The 24,844-nt window shown below is 31.2% G+C and overlaps 1 protein-coding gene across 1 annotated transcript in view; it reads left to right on the forward strand.

Moving 5' to 3' along the window:
* LOC124420502 (chromatin modification-related protein EAF7-like) overlaps nt 1–20,811 on the forward strand; it is a 38,298-nt gene extending 17,487 nt beyond the window's left edge. Inside the window, exons 3-4 of the mRNA XM_046953470.1 lie at nt 12,577–12,825; nt 20,729–20,811. Coding sequence (XP_046809426.1) covers nt 12,577–12,825; nt 20,729–20,811 — 332 coding nt within the window. The remainder of the gene's footprint in view (nt 1–12,576; nt 12,826–20,728) is intronic.
* The last annotated feature ends 4,033 nt before the right edge of the window (nt 20,812–24,844 follow it).

The following is a 24,844-nucleotide window of genomic DNA, read 5'->3' on the forward strand; positions in this document are numbered from 1 at the left end:
AATCTGTGAAAATTTTAAGAAATTCATTTATGGAAATTTTTAAATTTTAAAAATTTAAGTGTTACTAGAGACATATTTATACCGTTATTTAGGTGACATATAACGAAGGCTGGATAAACAGGAATATAAACCGGTTCTTAAACACTAAAAGCCAATATTTAGGTTAACAATTAACTATTTAATTAATATTAATACTCGAAAGTTATTTTCCAGTACTCAGTTAGTTAGTACACAGTTAGTTAGTTTTGTTTGCTAGTTTAAACGCCCAATGGAGATGGTTTAAGCATAAGCAAAAAATGCAAATCTGTAAAGAGCTGTTGAAAAATATTAATATTGTTTTTATAAAAATAAACAGTAAAATGTTTTAATTCTTGATTAGTTCTATATTATGAAGTCATCAAAATCTTTGTTTTTAATTAAAGTTTAGAGTTACCTTCTTCATTTTTATAAAACATGAATTGTTTTCATATTAAACATTGACGTTTAAAGTTGTTTTGTACTCAAATCATGAAATGGGATAAACATCAGATTAAATTTATTTTTATATTAAGTAATCTAGTTATTAATTGGCATTTAATTGCCAACTCAAAAACACGCACATAGTTTTAAATAAACTTAAAACACCGGGGACTTCGTATGTAATCAGATTAGTATGATAGGAAACGTCTATTTTAGTTAACTGTATTACAATATTTTCCACTTAACATTTAGAAAAACTTCTGTTTTTTTTTGAAGTTATTCATTTAGTTTCGTACCACTGTAGCTAGCGCCTTGGCTGTCTCCCATATTGGCTGCGGCATTAATGTGAGTTCTCACTGTTTATAGATTTTATTATTTGTAGAACAAAAATAACCCAAACAGCAGCAATATTATCAAGACGAAAGTAGTAACATATTGTAGAATATAGCATTATAAGTATCGTGTTTGGCGGTGTCCTAAAAATACTGCAACCATAACAATTTTAACTGAAACTCACATATAGATTTTCTTTTTCATGCTCATACATTTTAAAATTAGGGTGTTTAAATTTGTTTATGAAATTTCAAAATTATTTGAAAGGTGAATGAATTATTTTTGCTCAAAAATCTTCAAGGTTAAGGTAAACTGGTTAATGATGTATTAGATTTAAATTTAAATCACTATAAGAATACGTTGTTTAAGTTTCGATTACATCATCGCATCTATAATTCTGTAGTACCGGCGGAAGTCGTTTCGTACATCCGTCAAAGATTTTCACATCATGCTTAAAATGTATGTACAACCCAATTAAATGGCACGATGCAAGGGTAATGTTTGTGAGAATATCTAAGACCTATCGACTGATAATTCTGATGTCCGTAACTCAATAATAATAGTATATTGGGGTACACCACAGCGAGGCATTTTGTCCCCTTTAGTCTGGAAAACCATGATTAATAGTCTCCTAAAAACCGTAATCGATGAACAACTTAGACCTATGGCGACGTTGTAATATTTTTAAAGAGAAAGCATTAAAATTACTTGTGTAGAAGGGCTTAATATTCTCTGAATATGGTCTTGAGCTGGACTCAACCTGGAGACTTAAATGTTAACTCGGCGAAGACAAATATCTGACTGTTTAAAAGAAATACAAATAATTTAAGTATAACTCTGTAATCCTTTTTTATTAAAAGTTTACACCACATAGAGGAGAAGAGAAGATCAATGAAGAACACTGGTGCTGGGTTCTATATTGGAAAACCATAAGCATTGAAATGTGGCATTCGTCCTACTTTAATACATTGGCTTCTAAAAAGTGAAATTAAACCAATTCTAATTTTTGCTTTAGTAATTTGGTAGACTATTTTGGACAACAAGTGTAATATTAAACTTCTACAGATAGTTCAAAGTAAGAACTGCTTGGCAATAAGTGCTGCCATTAGTACTATTTCAGACATTGCACTTTAGTTAATATGAGGCTGTACTAACAGACAAGCGGCTCATAACTTTAGACGAACTATCTAAAAACGATTATAGGACACATCATCTAAGTATACAGAATTCATTGGAAATTTATGTGCAACCATCGGACGTGCAAGATCGCATACCAGGCACAGAGTGTATCAGGAACTTTGAAATGAGCTGTTAAAATAAATACCATTTTTACCAACAAACATTTTCCGCTAAAAGGAGTGATTATAAAAAAAGTACCTTAATATATTTTTATAAAAAAACAGCAACAACTTTTCTTATGCTCCTTTTGGTGTAAACAAACATGCACACATTCACTCGTTTACATACTTTTTACTTTTAAACATAAATAGTAGTGTATGTATGGGAGGATGTTTGTCATCCTTAGGGAGTAACCTTGGTGCGAATAAAAAATTACACATTGCTATACAAGCGAACGTTTTTTTCATTGCTGTTGTTATTGCTTCGTTTTTTTTTTCGTTTTTACCATGTAAGCGAGCGTTTCACATACATTTTAAGCTTTATTTCATAACAACAAACATTATAATGACACCAACATTCATACACACATTCAAACATACATGCATCCACATACGCTGGCTTAAGAAAAGTTTAAAGAGAAAGGAACAGAAGGAAGTCAAGGTGGCTAGATATAATAAGAGTACGAAGAGTAATACAAAATATGAATGAATATTGGGTTCATTCAAAATAATCTGCCACAACAAAGAGAAGAACAAGATGATGATGAAAAAAGGAGTAGATTTCATAAAAATACAAGTAAATATTAATAGTAAAATAGAATTGGGAAATGTAAGTGTAAGGTGTGGTGTGACATTGGGTGTTTAAACTTTTTACAGCTGAAACATCTTGAGACAAGAAACGCAAACAAACACAAATATTTAACACATACTCAAACCCACTCTTAGAATTACTCTCACATATACATACATATGTAGATATGTATGTATGTGTATTAAGTCAGTTTGTATGTTTTAAAAAATATTATTATTACTGATATTTACTGCTACTGTTACTGCTTGCCTTCCTGCCTGCCATCATCCAGAGAGAGGTATTATTCTGCAGTCATTGAAGTTGCTCATTTTTCCATTATTAATCCTTGGGGTATTGAACATGAGACAAAAGTAAAGTTTATCATATTTTGCGTATGTGACACCTTTTTTGACGTGTTACAACAACAACAATGAACAGCAAGAGTAACAGCAACAACAATGGGCATATTAAATAAATACAGTCACTCATACACAAAGGTACATGCATGTTTTTTTGTTTTTGTTGTAGTTGTTATAAATTGTTAAGGTAAAAGAACAAGAACAAAAAAGTTTATACATTTATTGGGACACCTTTGGGAGTAGGTTCAGTTAATGTTTTTTCTTGTCGTTATATTGTTTTTATACCCTACGTCACACACTTGTCCAGCATAATCTAATTATGTGAAAACAACCAACTTGCAACAAGTGAAATTGAAAGCATTGACTCATTAGAGAGTCTCTAATAATATAGATCTGAAAAAAAGATCGATTGCAGAAACCAACTAGGCGAATTGACGAAACCAACTAGCATATTCTTGACATTGCGTCAAGGAAATGCTTTGTATTTTGTGGGACCAAAAGAGTTGAATCCATAGTCATTTGCTGTAATAGTTTCAAATAATCATCGTTGACTTGTCTCTAACCTAACTGCTTTGTTTGATAATTGACCGGAAATCGCCTCGAATATCCGACCAGCATTGAAAAATTAATATTTTTTTAGGTCAGTGCTTGGCAACATGTTGTAAGACTGTTAAAAACTATTTAGAAAATTGTAATGTGAAAATGTTGTCTCATCTGGCTTAGAGTACATAGTCTATAACTTCCAACTTTTAACTGTTTCAATAGATGTAGACCGCTATTTCACTTCGAGTATATAAAGTTATTGTAACCCTTATTGATTTTAACCCTTTTATATGACGTTATCCGAGAAAAAGTTCTGTTGACACTTTTCTGTGTGAGATCTCTTGAATACTTGAACATCATTCTCCATGGAATTATATTTAGCAGTTCCATTAGATTCTCTGCCTCTATATATCAGGAAAGAAAATTTAATGAAGTTTTGAAAGTACGAAAATGGTTTCGTGAAGACCTATTTATACAGATCTATCGGAAGTTCAAATTATATTTTTTAATAAAATGAAAACTATTTTAAAAATGTACGCCTTAAGTAAAGTATATTACTGTCGTTCTTTAACGATTATAAATTTCGTATTTGTTTATTATAGAATATTATAATAGTTCATTAAATACAAACACACCAACACATACAAATTTATAACACATACATTTATTTCTCTTGGTAATATTCCATTTAATACAAACACAAAAATATATTTAAGTAAGACTATTCCCAGAAGAATTAGTTGCCAACAGAGTAACGAATCGAATTAAAAGCATAGTAGTGAAAAGAAAATCTCACAGGACCTGCTCACAGTAAAGAACGAATAAAGTTAATACTTGAAAAAATATATACACACACATGTGTATAGTTGTTGTGTATTATTTAAATAAATTTAAATATATAGATGACATTCAATAGTAGGTACTAGTTAACTCGAACAACATGTATACATACATACCTATATATACGTACATTGACAAAATAGGCAAAGTAAATATTCGAAGAGAGTAGAAACAATTTTTCAAGCCAAAAGGACTAAATGACATTAGGGACATAAGTTGCAATATATATGTATGTATATATGAATGTAAAAGTGCAGTTACATGATTATCCCCACTAAATACAATTCCACCTTAATCATCATCAGTATTATTGCCGCAAATACCTAAACATTTTATTATGTTTGTATAGGTATTTGTAATAGTAGTAGACGAATTTAATGATTATAGTAACTGGACAACTAACTATAAGCTCTTAATAATCCTTGAGTTGAAATTATAAATATACTCTTGCAATTAATTTTAACGGCACCACCTTTAACGCAACTTACCAACGATCATTTCATCTATAATGGTCAAATGCATTACATTTCATTTACATTTTCTCATGTTTCCCAGCAGTTCGACGGGACAGTCCTAGACTTGTGATGGCTCCTAGCCACCTGACTACCCAGGTGACCGACCATTTGAACATGGGCTTGTCCTACGAGGGCTTGTCCTACTGTACACCCTACAAAGAGACTGTAAAAAGAGGCAATCGTGCCTTCGCTCTCGCTTACAAAGGGGACACTAAAGTGACGACTGTCTTTCGGAAGTATAAAAAAAACAACTTTTAAGGTTACTTGAGGACAGTAAAAAGACGACTGTCTACGCTCCCGCTTACAAAAAGGACACTAAGATGACGACTGACCCAAAACATTCCAGCAGTTCGGCAAAGAGTCAATGCATACGCAAAAGACAGTAATTTCCACTAATAGTTACCCACCTGGATGATCGTAATTCGTATGTTTTGGGTCATTCGTCACGTGTAATCGAGAATGAGGACAGCCGTAACTTTAGTGTCCTCTTTGAAAGCGGGAGCGAAGACAGTCGTCTCTTTACTGTCTCTTCCACATAGGACAAGCCCATGATAAAATGGTCGGTCACCTGGGTAGTCAGGTGGCTAGGGGCCACCACAAGTGGTAGGTTAAGTGGTCAGTTCGGGACTGTCCCGTCGAACTGCTGGGATACGAATAACATCGAACTGCTGTGTTGTTGATACAAATACATACAATACATATACGTACTATTTATTGTTGATTCCACATCGCTCATTTACTATGAGACTAGTATAATCCAAAATTCAGGTTTCCATTGTTTAGTTTAAAAGTCATTTAAAAAATATTGAAAAATCTTTCAACATTCAAAGCCATTTTTCTCGAGATGTCTTTTTGGGATTATATTGGTTTTGTGGTAAATATACGATATGTGCAAAAATTACATACGTATTTACATGTTTTGTATACTTCGTTTTATGAGTAAACTTTAACTATTTTTTTATTAATAGAGTACCCTATGCATTTTAAAGAGTATTAAACATTATTCTTCCGATAAATCAGTTATAAATCAGTCAGCACTTTAACAGATTGAGGCGGAACTGGTTTCCGTTTCTCTGCTTTAGATATTTACTGCATGTATAGGCTATATTCCAAGATAGTTATATGACAGGAACTATGGTTCTATATTAAAAACCCAGAAATATACTACCGTCTACTTAATCAAAACACGCGTAAATTGAAGACATAAGCTCTAACCGAATTAAACTTCATAACTCTTCCAGAGAAAGCTTTGTAATACATGAATACCAGAGTATTCGACAAGCTAAAAATCTTTTAGACTTTCGAGGTAGTTAATCTCACAAATAAAAATGTTCGACACAATATTGTCGAGAGAATCCCTAAGGCTAATAGAAATAAAAAACGATGAATTATAATTATAACTTAGAATGAAGAATGTGGAAGGGACAGTAATACTTTGGATCACTTTCTTTTGGTTATCAAGCTTTTGTAGAAATCAGATCCAAGTATGTATCTTAGGAGCGTTAGTATTTCGGATATAACATCCCAAATGAATACTGATTAGACAATTTCTTAGTAATTTCATCCAGGAAACTAAGTTTTTGAACGTTAAACAGTGAACAATAAAAACGTATTTGTTTTTACCAACAACCGGCTCTACAGTTGAAAATTTGAACATAGTTTTTCAATTTACTAAATGTAGTGTATCATAAAGTCGTATTTTGCTAATATCTTTTAAAATTTTACGGTTTTTGGCTGAAAACGGAAAATATTACATTTACTGTACAGTACTCACTAATAATTGCATATAAAAAATCCATAAACGTGTTAAGCAACGTGATGAATGTGGTTTGTATATACATTCAGTTATTCACTCAGTCAAATAGACATTCAGTCATGGGTATGAGTATTTGTGTTTTGACTATAGTAATTGAAATAAAAAGCTAATAATCTGTTACTCATCGATTTTAAAAGTTCATGCAGTAGTTAATGTTGATTAATAAATTTTGGTATTACATAAAATATGCGTAAAGTGAGTTTTCATAAAAACGAAACATGTTAATTGTGCGAATAATATTGGATTTACAAAAATGTACATTAGTTTTTCATTAGTAGTTTAATATTTTCAAATAGTGAAGTATATGCTGTAGGTTATGTAACTAAACATTTTAAACCTTTGTCAAGTCAAAATTAAAATTCTTTATTTTCTCAAAATTTAAGAAATATGTATACGCTTTCATTACTAATTTCAAAATCTACGCTTCAATGATGAATTTGTTAATTCTCTAAGGATAACAAAATGGTGTACTACGTTGAATAATCAGCAACAGAATTAAAAGCAGCTACAACAAAACACATGAAAAAAAACGAGAAGTGAAATTTTCGGTTACATTTAATACTCAACAAAAATCATACTCTAGTCAAGCAAAAATATTCGTATAATTTTGCTTAAAATGCAATAAATGATGGTGAATGGTACTGCATCATTTTGTTCGCGTTTCATAGTCTTAATGCTGGACTCGTAAAGCTCAACTATAAAGTGGCCAAGAATAAAAAAACACACAAGTACATGTCGATATTGCCAACATATCTACAATTATTCAAACATACAAAGACTTTGTGTTGAATACATAAAAGAACACGTGAATGCAAGTATACGACAGCATAATGAACAAGAACAACAACAACAGAAACGCCAACTAATATCTAACACAACGCAGTTGTCCTCTTCATCATCACCATCGGTAACATCAACGTAACGTAACATACTGCTGGTACTTGTAGTAGTTGTATTCAAATTTTTTTTCGATAAGAATATTCCCCAGTTGTTGCAGTTTATTTGAATGTGTACTGTGTATGTAGGACTCGTATCCTGGTATTCAACATGTGTCGTCATCCATACTGTACTAGTGGATGTTGTAAAGATTCACACAGATATAAAAGTACAAATACTCACAAGGTTCAATCAACGTTTTATGCTGACGAAAAAGGCGAAAGCTAGCGAGAAAATTTCCCACTAATAAAAAATACCAAAAGTTAGAGGCGTTTTTATTTGCAATACGAAATTAGCCAAAGATATAGCTAAAACTATGCGTAGTACATCATTCACGTTATAAGGATGTATACAGACATACACAAATTCCAGGCAAATTAACAGCAGTACATAGCATAACGAATACGTACTTTTGAATCATAAAGATATGAAAGAATTTTATGAAGTTTATCATTGTGCACGCGTGCTTCATAAAAATGGTCAAATGTATATGTATGTATGAGTATAAGTACACATATAATTGTAATATACAGTGGATCAAAATGAAATATTTTTGTACTGATTAATTTAATATTAATTTTTGGATCCACTATATACTTAAGGCCTTATTCATAAACATGAAAATTTGATTTTTAAACCTTTGATAAAAGTTTAGGAATAAAACCCTTAACTTTTTAAAATTTGAACATTTTAAAGAATAAATCTGGAAACAAGTTTTTAGGGGTAAACCGCTAGTACCATTCTTACATTAGAAAGTCCCGTGTTAGCAAAGATATCTGTATACTACTTGCAGAATATCCCATATTATGGCTATGTCTTTAATCGAAAAGCACGTCGTTGCAACATATTTATGGTACTGCGCCATTCAACAAAATTATAGACAGAGCTATCATGATCTAGAATATCTGAACGGAGTATCACTAATGTTTCTAATTAAAATTTTTAGAAGTTAAAGTAATTTCCTCTTAGACCATTGGATAAAAAATTCCAAATAAATTAAGGATAATTTTAATGGTATAACCAAATGTCCTCCGTGTAGTCTCATTAAATTAGGAGCAAGACAATCAAAACTAACCTAGTTCGTTCTAAACTTTAAAAGAATCTTGATAAAATGGATAAGGATTAGGAATGTTGCTGATGGTCTACAAGATTTTGTAGCGAAAACACTCGATATCAAGCAAGTTTTCATATTATGTGATGTAAAGCTTCAATCGAATATTAGATGTATTAGAATATGTCCTTAAAATCGGAAACCAATCTGTTAGTTAGTTTGCCTGTCTTTTTGTTCTGCACCTGCAGGTTTAGAAGTTTGTGTTTTCAGAAGATTGTTTACGGAAATAAGAGAGTGCAAACCTTTGCAAAACTGAAGAGTCATGCCTCAATATATGAATATGAGATTATAGACTAAGTCAAATTGGTTTACATTAAGCCTTTTGAAACATTTTTCGGATCATATCCTCTAAAAAATTGCATTACATTGTGTTGCGATATTGTCCAAGTCACTTAGCCCTTCAAAAAGTGACTATTTTTGTTGTATATGAAGCATTTAATTCCTGTTACCATCTGAATGATACGACAAATCTTATTTAAATTTCCGAAGGTAACCACCCATTAGTCAACAATAATTTAAACGTTTCCAAGATCCTTGAATTTGACAAGTGATATCAGAAAATTTTATGTGAAATTTATTATTACATCTTTTTTTAATCAACCCCACTGTCCATTTATTACAAATAAGAATTTTCGTTTTCATAAATTTACAGAAAGTTGTCAGCATAATTAGACTTTGAGCGTAACAGTATTTTTATACGTACATTTGTATTAGTGTTGTGACTATTAAAGCCTTCAGGCAGGTTACTTAACATTCTGTTCCATAGTCGTTAAAGTACGTATGTATGTATAATATTCTAATACACTCACACATATACATATGAACTCATATAACGGTTGATTAGTAGAAGGACTTTCAATTTGTTAAACTGTTAAACGCACACAAACATATGTACTATACACATATATGCATACATTCATACATCTCCAAACAAATATTCAAACGGAATTCATGTTCATAATGTTCGCAGGGAATTCTTGTTTCGCGGTTTTTATTTGATGACTTCAAAAAACCGCGTTACGTATACGACATGCTGGCATGACATGGCAAAAAAAAGGAAACGGAAATTTAAGTCAAATTGTTAACATATTCTCTCTTCCGTAACCCACAAACATTTCTACTCATACACATGTCGGAGACACGTTGGATGAGTCGCTTGTATTGAATAGTTAAATGTTTCTTTTTTTCTTTGGTCTTCCTGTTATTAAAACTCGTAAACGAATTGACTTCATTTACACGATTTTCATTTGCGACTAAATTACTAGATGACTGACTTTTTCATTGATGGCAACCGAATCTCTGGAGTATTACTAAAAAACTACGTGCGTTGGATGAGTCGCCTTAGTATAGATAGACTTGTGCAACTTTTGTCTATGCAATGCATATAATGTCAGTTAGTTACTATTGTGTGGATTATATCTGTAAAACAAGTTATAGCAATTGCATTAGTGTTTGTAGGAGTTATTTTTTTTTCGTTTTTAGAAATTGTTAAGTTTAGTATGGAAAAAGTCAAGTTTTAGTTGGTTGTATAAGTATAAATCGTATAACAAACTATGTTGCTCATACGTACAGTTATATTTGTATATCAACGCTTTTACATACATAAGTTAATACAAACACATACACACAGTCGCTTGTTTTAATATTTACATTGGTGTGTTGTTATGTTACATTTCATGTGTCATAAAAACTTTTGCAAATCTCCAAGGTGGCATTGTATTGTGGCATGCCACTTACTCACATATACAACTCGTTAAGTGCTTAAGTTTGTATTTGTATTTGGTTGTTTTTTCTTCTTATTCTTCTTTGGATATCTTTTTTATAACTATTATTTGTTAAATCAAAATACTCTTTTTGTTTTAATATTTGTTGTAAAAAAGAGCATATACATAGTATTGTTTTTGTAGAATATTTCCTCTCTCTTTTGTTTTTGGTTTATAGCAATTTGAGCACATAAAAGGAGCATCAATGAGTTTTCTTGAAAAAGGATAATAAAAATGTAAAATAAAACAATAGATATCAACAAAAACTAACAACCACGTGCAATGTGGGAAAACAAACACACACGCACATTCGTACATACATTTGTATGTACGTTGTAATATAAATATTATATTTTATTTACAGAATTGTCCCAAGTATGTTGCAAGACCATAATAGGTTTTGATGAGATATTTAGTAGAAAGTAAAGTTCTATTAAGAATTGTTTCTTACAGATGTCGGTTAAGTTAGTTAATATGTTGCTGTTAAAGGAAATTCGTGATACTTAAAAGTTTACGTGATTAATTTTCTATCTTACTGATTCGACTCATTATATACAGATGTCATTAGTATTTATAGACTGGAACGTATTAGATTATTTAAAATATTAACGATATCTTACGTATGACAAATTCATCACTAGTGTTTAAATTCTAACACAATATTTGTTGAAAACCATATACACTAATCTTGTCAATCCATTATCCACTTAAAGTATTAAAGATTAAACCACCCCAAAGGCCAATGTTTGTTTCGGTATAAACAATTAGAAATTAATAACAGCTGTTTACTAATAAAATTTAAGAGTTTGATTTGCTCTTATTATCATATTATCCTAAAAATATGGAGCATAAAGTATTTCACACGCATGTCCTTTTTATACAACTTTCTCTTACATACATATAGCAAATAAAATTCTCTGTTAGTGTTTTTGTGTTTGTAAGTGGTAATCAAACATTCCCTCCTTCATCTCTACCATGTAAACAACAACATTGTCTGCCTTCCTTGCTGTGTAACTCTCTTTTTCCCTTCTCTCCTCTAACTCTTCCATAACATTTGGCTTTAGCTGTAGCAACAGAAATTTTAAATTTGCCTTTCATTTCTGGCTGGCACTACTGTGGGGGAATTATGGTACCCAAGGGATTTGACTAATCAAAATTCCTTACACCTGGGACATGCCGCAGCAATGTCGAACATTATGGTATTCTGTATTCAACATAAAGTATTCCACACATTGTTCGTAAAATGATGATGTTGGAAGGACTGGTTGTTGTAGTACTTACATACTATTTAGTTTTAGTTGTATGAGTATTCTACAAACACTCAAACAAGCATTATTCCTTTCTCCTTATACTTAGCTCCTCTCTCCCCCCAATATGTTTCTTTTGTACCTTTGGTTATTTACTACTTCATGTTGTTGTTTTTGTTTTGCTACTCGTTTGCCTTAACCAGAAACATATTGATTTTCTTGAAGGCCTTCTTTGCTTAGTATCGTCCTTTTTCTCGGGGTTTTCTTGAAAAGAATGTGTGGGTATGAGTGACTGTGTGTAGAAGTAGTTTTAAACTTTGTTGTGGCATTCCTTGGTGTCTAAAAGTTGTTAGATTATGTTGCAAGTCTGTAAGTGTGCGGAGTTTGTGTCTCGACTCTAGTGATGTGTGTTTATTTTTTGTATTTGTTTGTATCTTGGCATGTTTTGGATTTACTTGCACTTCTCTATATATTCATACACATACATATATGTACATATGTATCTGTGTGAATGTGTTAATATTTAGTATGTGTGAATGTGTTGTTGGTGAAAATTTTGCCATAAAATAATTCACTTTAGGGAATTTTGTACGTTAATGCATTTTTAGTTAAAATGTAATTATTTGATTATTTTTTATATCTATAGAAAAATATATACATTTATAAAGATTTATAAGACATACATATATTTGAGATTTGTACAAATATTATTTTTAACTAATTGATATTTTTTTTTTTATTTTCAGATCATCTTAGTGAAACTAATGATTCTGCCAATAAAGTATTAAATATTGTTAATTCAGAAGACCTCATTGCTGCTGACAATAATATTGATGAAACGAAAACTTCTGAAGATAAATGTAATAAAGATCTTTTGGAAAATAACCATGAAAAAGATGTAAATGATACATTTAATGAGTTTGATGATCTAGACGATGACGTAGATGATGAAGATCTTGATGAGGATTTATTGAGTTTGGATAGTTATTATTCTGGTAAGTTCGGAACATGTAACCATTTACATATAACATAATATATGTGTATTACTAGATTTTTTGTTTTTCTTTTTTGGACTAATCTAATCTCACATCAGAAAAGTTAAAAATCGAGGATAGACAGAGCTTGTATTGAGATTTTTCGTAGAATTAATACAAACGGTCAAAGTGCTGAAAGACACATTTTATAATAATTTGGTTACCAACTTTATTACAGCTTCTTAACAACTTTGCTTATACATTATTGACTAATGATCATTAGCATTGACACATTTCTTTCCTTTTTATGTAATCCATGATTTATGTTAGATTACTAATGGGTAGTCAGTCTATCATCCTATGTGTCTACTCATTGGAATCATATGGGAAATTCCCAAAAGCAAAAATCTAACTAGGAAAACATATATAAATTGATGATCAACTAACAGCCTATCAAATCTTGCGGAGCTGGTCTGTTTTAAAACAGATTAGAGCACTCCAACAGACGGAAAATCTATTGCTGGTAGACCTATAAATTTGTGCATTGGGTACCAAACTGTAACTCCTGTAACAAATAACATCATGAAAATAATCATTGAGTTGAGTCATAATTAGCCATGGAAACACTTATCCTTAAAAAATATAATGATTCAGATCCAATCAAAAGTCCTGGTTTAGTCAGAAGTAGAAACCTTTTGGTCATTCATTAAAAGACTAGAAGAAAATGCCATTTCCTTAATTCCGACTCTTTTGGGGATGACCAAATATTCAGTAATCTGATAGATAAAGTTAATCTTTAACGCTTTTCGAAAATCCGATACTGTTCTAAAGTCTCTTTTGGGACTACGCGAAAACATACAGGAGAGAGTTAATGAACTTATAAAGTATTGTATCTAACTCTATTGATTCTTTGAAGACAGTTGTGTATGATCCTCTGAAACACCTTCGCAATACTCCCACTGGACTATGTTCAAGAACACATCCGTTTGTGGTTAATTTGCAGGATTAACTTGTTATAAAGTTATAAACAAAAAGATTTAAGTAGAATGCCCTCGAATACTCTCCCTCTATTCTACTCTCCCGTTAGGGCTTGATTCAAATTATTATTCCTAAATTTAATTTTTTATGTTGAACAAAACTGTGCTAAACTAAATTTCACTAAAAACTTTCAAACTTCTGGTTGTTTTTAATTTGAAATAAATTTGTTCAAAAAATATATTTCAATGTGTTTGTATATTAAATGCTTGTATTTCCTCGCTTATTTCAAATTGTGCACACACTAAGTCTCATATATATGTATCTATATATGTATGTATATTATAAAAACAAACAGCATCTTTTTGTTCACATTTTACTCCTACATTCGACATTAGAATCCTAAAATGGATATGAAAAAGAAATAAAATACAAGACATAAAGCAAAAAATAAACTAGAATAACAATAACAGCAGCAGCAAAAAGAAATGTTGTTGAACAGAAGCAATAAGCGCATAACCATTGAAATTACTGTATTGGGTGTTATATACGAGCTGGTCACGACACTCCGGGGTGCTCTACACCTGAGTCGAGGGAGTCGTTTTGCAATGGCAGCCAAACATACAACAAACCCGGCAGCCTAACTACATTTTAAAAACCCAGAACAGCAATCAACACCATCCAACCAGTCAGTTTGTTAGTCAGTCATTCATTCATACAGATACACAAGAAGACATACTAAAAGGCAACCAGCTAAAGCCAACAATGCTCTTCATCTCGCAACCATGCCAAGTTTTAAGTCGAACAAATAAAATCTACAAAAACAAATAAAAAGTGGACATATACAAACAGATGCACAATCAAATAAATAATACCCAGCAAACATTCAGATATTACTATTAATTAAAAACGATTTATAATTAACTTCTTTTTTAAAGTTTTTTGCTTTGAAATCATTCATATCTGTTTTATTAAAAATTTTGAGAATCATTTTAGATTACGTTGTTTATTTGTTTGCTGGGTGACAAAAACATGAAAAGTTAAAAGTAAAATCCAACATAAAAATTCAAACAACAACCATTGAACCATTGAACCATTGAGCCAAGCAACCGACAACCAACATTCAACTATCATCCATTTAACAAATAATATGGACATAAAGCATGAAAGGATCACAAAGAAACACCACAAATATGGAAAAGTAGAAGGAAGAAATTTCTTTACTTAACAGATACACCATTCACACAAATAAAAGTATGAATGTATGTTCGTTTATTTTAAATGGAGAAGACATGTCGAATAAACGTATTCACATGTGTTGATGTCTGACTGACTGCCCTTGCCACATGTTGAAGTTAAGAATATAAAGAAGAAACTTGTGTTAAACTCGTAGATTATCCAAGTCACAAGTTGGCACTTTTACTTTAGCTTTTACGGTCGTATGTGTGGGTTTGTTATTATCCCATCATATAATTTTCTACATCCTTTCTTTCGGTTTAAATCTGTGTACGTTTGAGTGTGAGTTTTTTTTGCGAAATGTCTGTTATTGTTTATTTTTATTTCCGGTTTTGTTTCTTATAATGACAGTTATATGAGAATATAAGTGAGTGTGTTAACATCCTGTCATCATCATCATTTAAAAAACACTTCTATTTCAGTATTAAATTCAAGATGGACATTCGAAAGTTCTTAGATAAATATATACCCAGCAAACAGTAACTTCTGTGTATTTATAATTTTATTTAAAGATAGGTAGGTGTGATGCTTATCGCTGACAATAGAAAATCCATATCTATTGACACAATGAACCAGTAGATCCCACAATCCCAGGAAAAACTTTACTTACCTGGTAAGCAGAGAAGTAAGCAATGTGAAACTACTTACTTTTGGGGTGAATTACTAATTATTTTTGTTCGACAAGGTTCAAAAAATAACTGGTTACAAATGTGCTTACCCGACGTTTTTTGTATTTATTAGACTTTTCGCTTGCTCAGTTATTTTATATAACTTTTTAGAATAGTTTTTCATAAAAGTTTTAAAATCCGATATCAAATATGATTTGAACCACAAACGTTGTTTATATGCTTTAGATAATTGAACTGATTCATTATATAATTAGCTACAAATCCATTCAAAAAAATTAAATTATGTTATTGATAGCGACTACTCATTACCAGGTAATGTATTAAATAACTACATTATCTAGATTACTTATTACCGAAATTTGAAGATTTTTTTGCTGTGATTAGTGAATTTCTATCATGAAAAAACTTCTTGTATAAGTTAAGATTCTCTAAGACCTCTAGTTTGGTACTCAAATTCTAATTAGGTGTCCCTACGTCATTGTTCATGCCTAAAAATTGTGCCACTTCAACCGGATATATTATAATCCATTGAATAAACTGAAGTAGGGCTGGCTTAGCACCTAAATATGTGGTGAGAATCAATGGTACTAGCCATTCGTTATGAGCTGCGTGACCAATTGGGTCTGTTGTTCCATCGAAGTTCGAAATTTATGCGATATACTGTAACTGCGGAGTAGTTGACGTACAAATCTGACGTATACGAGGACTGGTCTATAGGATTCTTAACATGATTGCGTATGTATATACAAACATCCTTCATGACATGTCTCGGGGGTGCATCCACCTAAGTGATGTTAAAGTTAAACCTGCAATGGAATTCTGTAAATTAGATTTACATGGTTAAATTAAAAACTGGTTTTAAGAAATAACTCCGTAATGTTACAATTTATTGTAAAAATAATATATTGTATAACGGCAACCCTTTAACAAATGCCTAAATTTATGCAATAAAAAGCAAAAAATAAACATGCAAGCAAAAACACTTAACAAATAAATATGTAATACATAACCCTTGTATTTCTAACAGGGAACAACAAAATGAGGAGGGGTATGGGTTTAAAAGTGGTACATTAGCAATGTACATAAATACATATACATATGTATATACAACTAACTTGAAGGACACAGTAACTTTAACAATTGTAAATATCGATGTATATGGTGCATGAGGGGGAGTTTGAAATGACAACTCAAATGACTTTCTGAAATAATAGATTTTTTTGTTGTAAAAAGTTAAAGTTTTAAAAGGTTTTAATTTAAACTTTTTAAATGCATACATGTAGATAAACATACATATTTATTAAAAAAATTATTTGCATTGTCCTAACAGTTTTAAATACATCTTAGTTATGTATATGTAAATATTTGCGAGAAGGAGTTAGTTTTTAAAAGCAAAGTAATAGTAATAAATATTTGTAACAACTTAAAAGATGTGATTTATTAATGAAAATCTTCATGTATTTAAAAACATTGTTCTTTTACACACAACTATCAACAACTCTTACCAAATTCTTAAAAACTTTTCTCAAGAAAACTATTTAAATAAACTGGCATAACTTTATATTGTTTTCATACTGCTGCATATAAAGGGTAGAAGAATGAATATTTACATTCGAAAATAAAATATTGTATGTACGTTTATTTAAGTCCATGTTTTGAAACATGTTTCCTTTTGATGTTGGCAATTAATTACGCATTTGTCTTACAAGACAAACAGTTAAATCTAAATTACTTGTATGTTAGTTTCAGTATCACTTACTTCTTGGCCAAGAAGAAAACACTAAATGAATAAATTTTTATGCTCATACTTTAATATACAAATGTATTTTATAAATGTTTGCAAATACTTCTGAACAAGTACATTTAGTATTCGTATATAGGAAGTTGTTGCAACACATTCCATTTCTACCGTTTTAAAATGAAAATCTTTTAATTTCAAGTAAATTGTCTTTACGAGTGTTTTTTCCTGTTTAGTGTTTCTTTTGGACATGATAGTAAGTATTACAAGAGATTTAACAAATATTCATACATGACATGTAAATTTGTCATGTTAAGATTTTACCGGATGGGATCTGTAATAAATAATCGTTTTAACCTATAGCTCTTACAATTATATCTTCTGCATACATAAATGTATGTATGTAAATGTTTGTAGATTTGCAAAAAGTACATGGAAATTTTTAAAAATAGTTTGTACCCTTAAAATACTACATTAACTTCAATAATAGTCGATTCTTCCATTAGTTTGTGACAACAATAAATAGCTCATCACTTCGTAACTATCATCACTACATTATTTTACCTAATTTTAAATGGCATCACGAAAAGGTACAAATCTTGCAACTTTTATGTCCTAATAACAGGAGCAAAGAAGACGACGCCAACTAAGGCTCTGTCAACTATTTTGAACTGGTTATCAGCCGACCTACGGTAATGCTCGTAGGGAGCAAATGAGACAGACATTCTTGGATAACGCTAATATGGGTCCCTGCACAGTAATTGTTTGGGAAACTGTATTGCTGATGAACTTGATATGCTTTTACTGGTATTTCCCTTACTAACTGTAAGACACTTGTTCAATATGATGGTTTAGTAAAACCACCTGTTTAATCTCGAGGTCAACATGGATCATATAGAGGCCAGGTTGTCCCTAAGTCTAGCTTACTGTTAAGCTTTCGTAGGGAGCAAATTATAACCCTTCTATCGATAATAACAGGACACTGTGTTATTGGCAATCATTCCAGAAGAATAGCTCTCCGCTACAAAGACTTCCGCACAAGTTGTCACAATGAGGAAGAGGAGGAAACTATACCTCATTTCCTCTGGTAATGTCCGATATTTATTGGGAATAAGGAACTATATTTTGGATCTGTTGTTCTCTCTTGTTTGGAGGATATATCCAGGATAAGTTTAAAGAATATCCTAAATTTTGTGAATCGAACCGGCTGGTTTAAATCTGGAATGAGTAATTTTTATAGGAAAAGACTCCTATGACCAATAGGGCATCACAATGGGACAGAAATAAGACGGACCCACGTGAGCCACTTCAACTTGTTTTTAGTAGCTACGCTTCCACCCTAACCAACCTCACCTTCGTCCATTAAACTGATTTTCTGAACATCAGACTATAACACCTTCATTAATCGGACGTTTTCCATGCATTGCAGCTTACAGCAAGTCCGCTAGTAGCCTAGGTTAACTTCTTCGCATTTTACTAAAAACTAAAATTTTAAGTCGACTTAAATGGTTTAAACAATGTAAGTGCATGTATGTAGAGTTTCGTACTTAACTTTGGCCAAAATCTTCATCTTCAATTATATCGTTTTTTTTGCACTGATTTAGTTTAATTCTTGTCTTGGGTTGTTTTATGATGCTTGTGTGTGGTCATGTCAGTTAATTTAACCCTTTCGAAAGTTGCCTACCTCCTCTATCACACTAACTCCCTCCCTTCCTCCACAACACCACTAAACAAATTGTATATTGGTAGATACAAGTAATTTGCTTGTTAGTGTGGAAATTATATTAAGTAAACTGGTTATTATAATGCTTAAAACATACATAATATACACACGTACTTACATATGTATGTGTAAATGTGAATAGATACATATGTATGAAAAGATACTTATGTATCTTAAGTACGAGTATCTGTTAAATACTCGTAGTTTGTCAAGCATGTGACATTTTAAACGAACGTACAATGACTTATTTAGTTTTGATTTGTTTTTATTGTTGCTGCTGCTGGTGGTTTTTATTTAAGATTCCGTTTTGAAACTTTTCTTTTATATAGTTTTTGTACGGTTCGTATTTTTAGTAGTTTTAAAAGACCGCCATTCATAAGAAATATAACAAAAAGATTTATATCATTGTCACACTTTGTAAGAAAAAAAAGTTCTTAAAGTTTATGATAGTGTCACATACACTTACACATGTACGTACATATATTTGTTTGTATGTATGTAATTTTGTTAACAAAACAATGTAATGTTTGTTATGATCTGAATTAAACTGTTAATTTTATTGTAAATCATAATCTGTATCTTTTAAACTAAAAAAAATCCAACACAATGGAAAGAGACATTCACTTATAGTGGTTAGTTTTTGGGTTGTAATGCCAGTTTGTTTTATATTTGTATTCATTATATTTTTGATCTTAATGTTTTCCAAAAAAAAACAACAATTTTTTATCATTTAACCTGTTTTTATTTTAATTTTCTGGTGTTGTTGTAAAAATTGCCATTAAAAAAGAATGAACGGCTTCTGTTTTATTTTTGGGGAAATTTATCTTTAATAATCTTTAGGATGTTGACCAGAAACACTACCGAGTACACGTTTAATTACTTGGTCTAATGATGTTTGTTGTAAAACGAACGAACAAATGAACCACAAAAACTAGATTTCGTTAATTTTTGATGTGAAAATGCTATATTTTGTAGTTTTTTCTTTTTTTTTTTGTAAATACTGATACTCAAAAATATGCCAGAATTAATGTGTGTAAACTTTCTTTTAATTGTCTAATTGCTGACCTAAATTTGTTTATCTGACTGTGAATATTTTAAAGGGTTTTTTTGTTTAATCCGCGTTAAGTTTTATTTTCACATAAATGTCAATTAATTTATTTTTGTGTTGTTTAATTGATTATTTTACAAAAAAGTGTAACGCGGTAATTGATAAAAATTATACATATTTGAGTTTAGAATTTTAATGAAATATGTATTAAAATGGCCAGGGTAATATTAGGGTCATGCTAAAATTTTGGACAGACTTCGCAATATTCATGCTATTTTAGAAAAATATTTTTTTCTTAAATGTCGTTATAAATATAACTAAATAAATGCTTTCACTAGTTGGTTGTAAGGGTTGAGAATGATGAAAATTTTTGTCTATCTCCAATTTTTATATCGACCTGAGTCTAGATTAGACCACGATGGAAGTAAGTGTCATCATAGTGGGAAGGGTATATGGATTAATTCTAATGTTTGTAACGCATTGGTCCACTCCCACCCAAAAAATTTTCTAAGTTGATGTCTATCCGGAAGTCCGTATATGTGTTCGTTCATATAAACTTTGTAATCAAACTACAGGTTCCAATTTTAAATGTATAATTACATTGAATTTGGTACCTTTGGTATCTTTCACTAAGGAGCAAGATGACGAAGAGCTTTAGGTAAACACCTGTCGTATCAGCAGACGAAATTATTTGACCAACGTCCTTAACTTCAAATATGAAAAAACATCATTTTGCTTACAACCACGTATTCGGTATACCTGAACACGAATCAATCAAATAAGCCGAGGAGGACTTTATTTTTATACACACTGTGGAAAAATCTGTTATGAACAGATTATGAACAGGTATTATTTGTATAATAAACTTTTATTTATCTCAGTTAAAACCAATAGTATAGAGAACAATAACTTAGTTCCACTGTCACTCCCCTGTGGCGTATGTGTTAACAACACCGAACCTATCCCGTGTATCAGTCTTTTTACCGACATTATCTTTGAGTTTAAACCAAATGCATCCCACTTGCATCCCAAAGAAACTTCTCCAATAATCGGAGATACACAAGGTACGAAACTCTGTCCTGTGGACTTTCGGTTCCGGGGTACCAGATTATGTGGTTTTCCTGTTCGACCCCAAAACATTACATGGAAGGGTCGAGGGTACATTTGACCATCACCAGTATTTGACCCGGCAGACTAGAGGTAGTGGTAGTACCTCTTTTCCCCGGGATTGTAATTACACCTGGATGTGGTCTTTTCTCAACCTAACATGCCCCTGGGGGGAATACATAAGAGCAGTATTACTGGTGCCTTACTATACGAATAATATAAGTTTAGGTATCGAGGACAACGGCTTCTTAAGCAGCGCACTTTGGTCCATTTAATTTGATGGGCACAGGAGTATAATCCGGTATCACTTTCTGCTTCCAAAACTAAACCACCCGGTTTCATTATACCCTACACCACTATAGTGGGGAGGGTATTATACGTTTGTGCTGATGTTTGTAACATACAAAAATATTGGTCCAATACCCACCTTTAAGTATACCGATCGATTCAGAATCATTTTTTGAGTCGATTAAGACATGTCCGTCCGTCTGTCCGCCTGGCTGGCTGTCCATGTAAACCTTGTGCGCAATTTTCAAGATAATTTGATGAAATTTGGACCAAGCATGTTTTTTGACACAGGGACGAAGCCTATTGAAAATGGTTGAAATCGGTCCATTATTTCACATAGCCCCCATACAACCGTACCTCCCGATTTGAATTACGTCAAATATTCTACTATCTCTCTAAAAATTGGCACAAATAAGTTTTATATAAGTATAAATGACACTGCAGATTTTCGTAAGGATCGGCCTATATTTGACCCTAGCCCCCATACAAACCCCCCTTCAAAAAATGTCTTAAACGTCTAAAATTGACTTGTAATCATTTGTATCGCAATGAAACTCAACAAAACTAACTGTTATTTAAAAATATATCCTTTTTCCAAATTTACCGAGGATCGGTCCATATTTGACCTATATAAAGCCTCATATAGAAATTTTAATTTTTTTTATCAATAAATTGCTTAAATATTTTGGATTTATGGTAATATTCAACATAAAAGTTTCTTTATAAAAAATAAAAATGTTAAAAATATACTCATGATGTAGGGTATTATATGGTCGGCCATGCCCGACTATACTTTCCTACTTGTTTTAAAAGCTGACTATGTTCTTAGGACTTATACCAGAAATCTCCTCTATACCTGAAAAAAGAGAGTAGATCTCAAGGTCTAACAGGTTATCGCAACGAACCGCCAACTTTGGGGTCTTATAAGAACAAGAACAAATGTCCTTTCTAGAATCCTAGTTAAAGCGCGATTTTCAAAGACGTAATATTGGTCCAGGAATAATCTAATTAATTTGATTCCCAATTTCGCCCATTTATGTACGCATATTGAAACCACAAATAAATGTATACAATTGATTAAATGGAAATAAAACATTATTTAAACATATTTAGACATTGTGTTTCTTTTATATCATTACACATGAATAAATAAATTATAGACTTCAGTGTCTTTGCACCTTAATAATATCAAACTAAACCTCTATAAATAGACATCTTAACATTCTCTATCATATCTCTACCCTGCAGTTCAAGGACCTTATTTCGTTTTTTGCTTAATAATATTTGTCACATAAATAATAATTTTGAAAAACAAGAAATTATTTGATATTAAAAAATTAAATATAAAAACAGAAACTTTCTAAGAAATTTTCATCAATTGTCCATAAATACGGAAATCTTCAAAAATTATTCCAAAAATGTGTTTTCATATTGTTTATATATATTCTCTGGATTACGATTACAAAATCTTTCAAAATCAGCTGATGCCTTATTTAAAGATTTGTATTTTGCACTGCAGAGTACAAACACACAAAAACCGCCACTACCACCATAAAGAGAAAAAATATGATTAAGTGCCGTGGCAGGGATAATTGTGCAAGGATGTTGTGTGTATAATCTTAACCTCATTTTAACAATTTTGTTTTATGTGTTTTTTACGAGCAAAAATATTTTGTATACTTACATACATATATATGTACACATGTGTGTGTTAGTAAGCGAGAGTTAAATAAAAATTCCGTTTCCTTATGTTACACACACACATTGTTTTTTATTATAAAATAAAATGTTTTTCAAGCTTTTTTCCTTCAACACATACACACGTCCCTAAATTACTTATATGTATACACATACACACAGACATACATATATACATGAGGAATGATTGGGTGGTCCCCAATGGCCTTAAGGAATTGTTCCTAAGTGTGTCATAATGCAGTTTCAAAAGTGCCCCTTAAGGATAAAATCCATCTGGAAAAACGTGTATATAAACAAGATTTTTCGTGTATGTAAGACGACGACGACATGGTTAATAGGGACAGCAAATAAAAAAATAAAGTGTAATAAAAAAGGATAATATAAAATTTTAATTTACGTTAAAAATATTTAATTTAAATAAGTATTTTTTTTAAATTATTTATTTTGTTTTAACAAATTCTGTTACAAATTTAAATCCTGCAGACAAAATCATTATTTTTTTTCTTAAAATAAATCTGGTGCGGAGTCTATAGAGATTTATCAGCCACAGTGTTGTTCTCATACGAATCGCAGCATTCTGTGTTGTTTTGCTGTTTCTAATGTTGTTTACCAACAATATTTATAAAAATTTTTTTTTTTGGGGTTACTACAAGAGACAGCAAATGAACACATGTTCTGCAAAAGGAAACAAAAGAAAAACGAAAAATGCTAAATGTTTACGGGTAATAACATCTGCCAACTATCTAAGTTTTAAATTTTTGGAGCCATTAAATTGTTAGCGGGAAATCAGAGTATTTTTAAACTTAGTTTGATTTTTGTAATCTAAAGTCTCAAGTAATAATCAAAACGAATCACAGATTCGATTCATGCTTTTACTATGCTTACATACGATACCGAAATACGTACAGTAACTGGACCTCGGCCATTTCTATTGATCTATCGATATGGTCTAGAAAAATTACCAGACATCTAGCATTGTTTGGTGAGAGTTGTCCTTTAGTACAATCTCCAACTATGCAAAATAGTTTAAACCTCTAACCATCTTCTCCAATACTAGTTCCATAGATTTTCACAAGAATAATTTAAGAATACTTTCACATAAGATTGGATATCTCTAGAGCCACATATACTGCACTTGATCAAAATTTTATTTGTACCAAATCAATACGGTCTTCTTTTTTGGATTGCACAGGCAATAACAGTCACAAAATCTCTCACCAGCCTTAACTCATATTTGAAAACCGCAATGTTTCAATTTCTTTGGATGTTTTTGTCTGCTTTTCAAAACCTCAACCTAAATACATGTTGTTACCTTTAGTTAAAATATCTGAATTAATTCTTGAATTGATCGGAAGTCTGTATTTCTGAATCACAATATAGACTTCCCTTCCACTATATTTAAAATTATTGATTAAAGTCCAAATATATCACAAGTAAATTTTTAGTTATCTAAATCATAATGTACACTATGAGATAAAAATAATAAAAAATGGGAAAGGGTACAATTGTTCTGGAAGGTGGATCCGAGTAATCGGGTAAAACTCCAGTTTTTCGTACCTTCTAGCACTTACAAGTCAATAACTTAATAATTTCTGAGC

Source organism: Lucilia cuprina, chromosome 6, assembly GCF_022045245.1.
Source record: "Lucilia cuprina isolate Lc7/37 chromosome 6, ASM2204524v1, whole genome shotgun sequence".
Classification (NCBI taxonomy): Eukaryota; Metazoa; Arthropoda; class Insecta; order Diptera; family Calliphoridae; genus Lucilia; species Lucilia cuprina.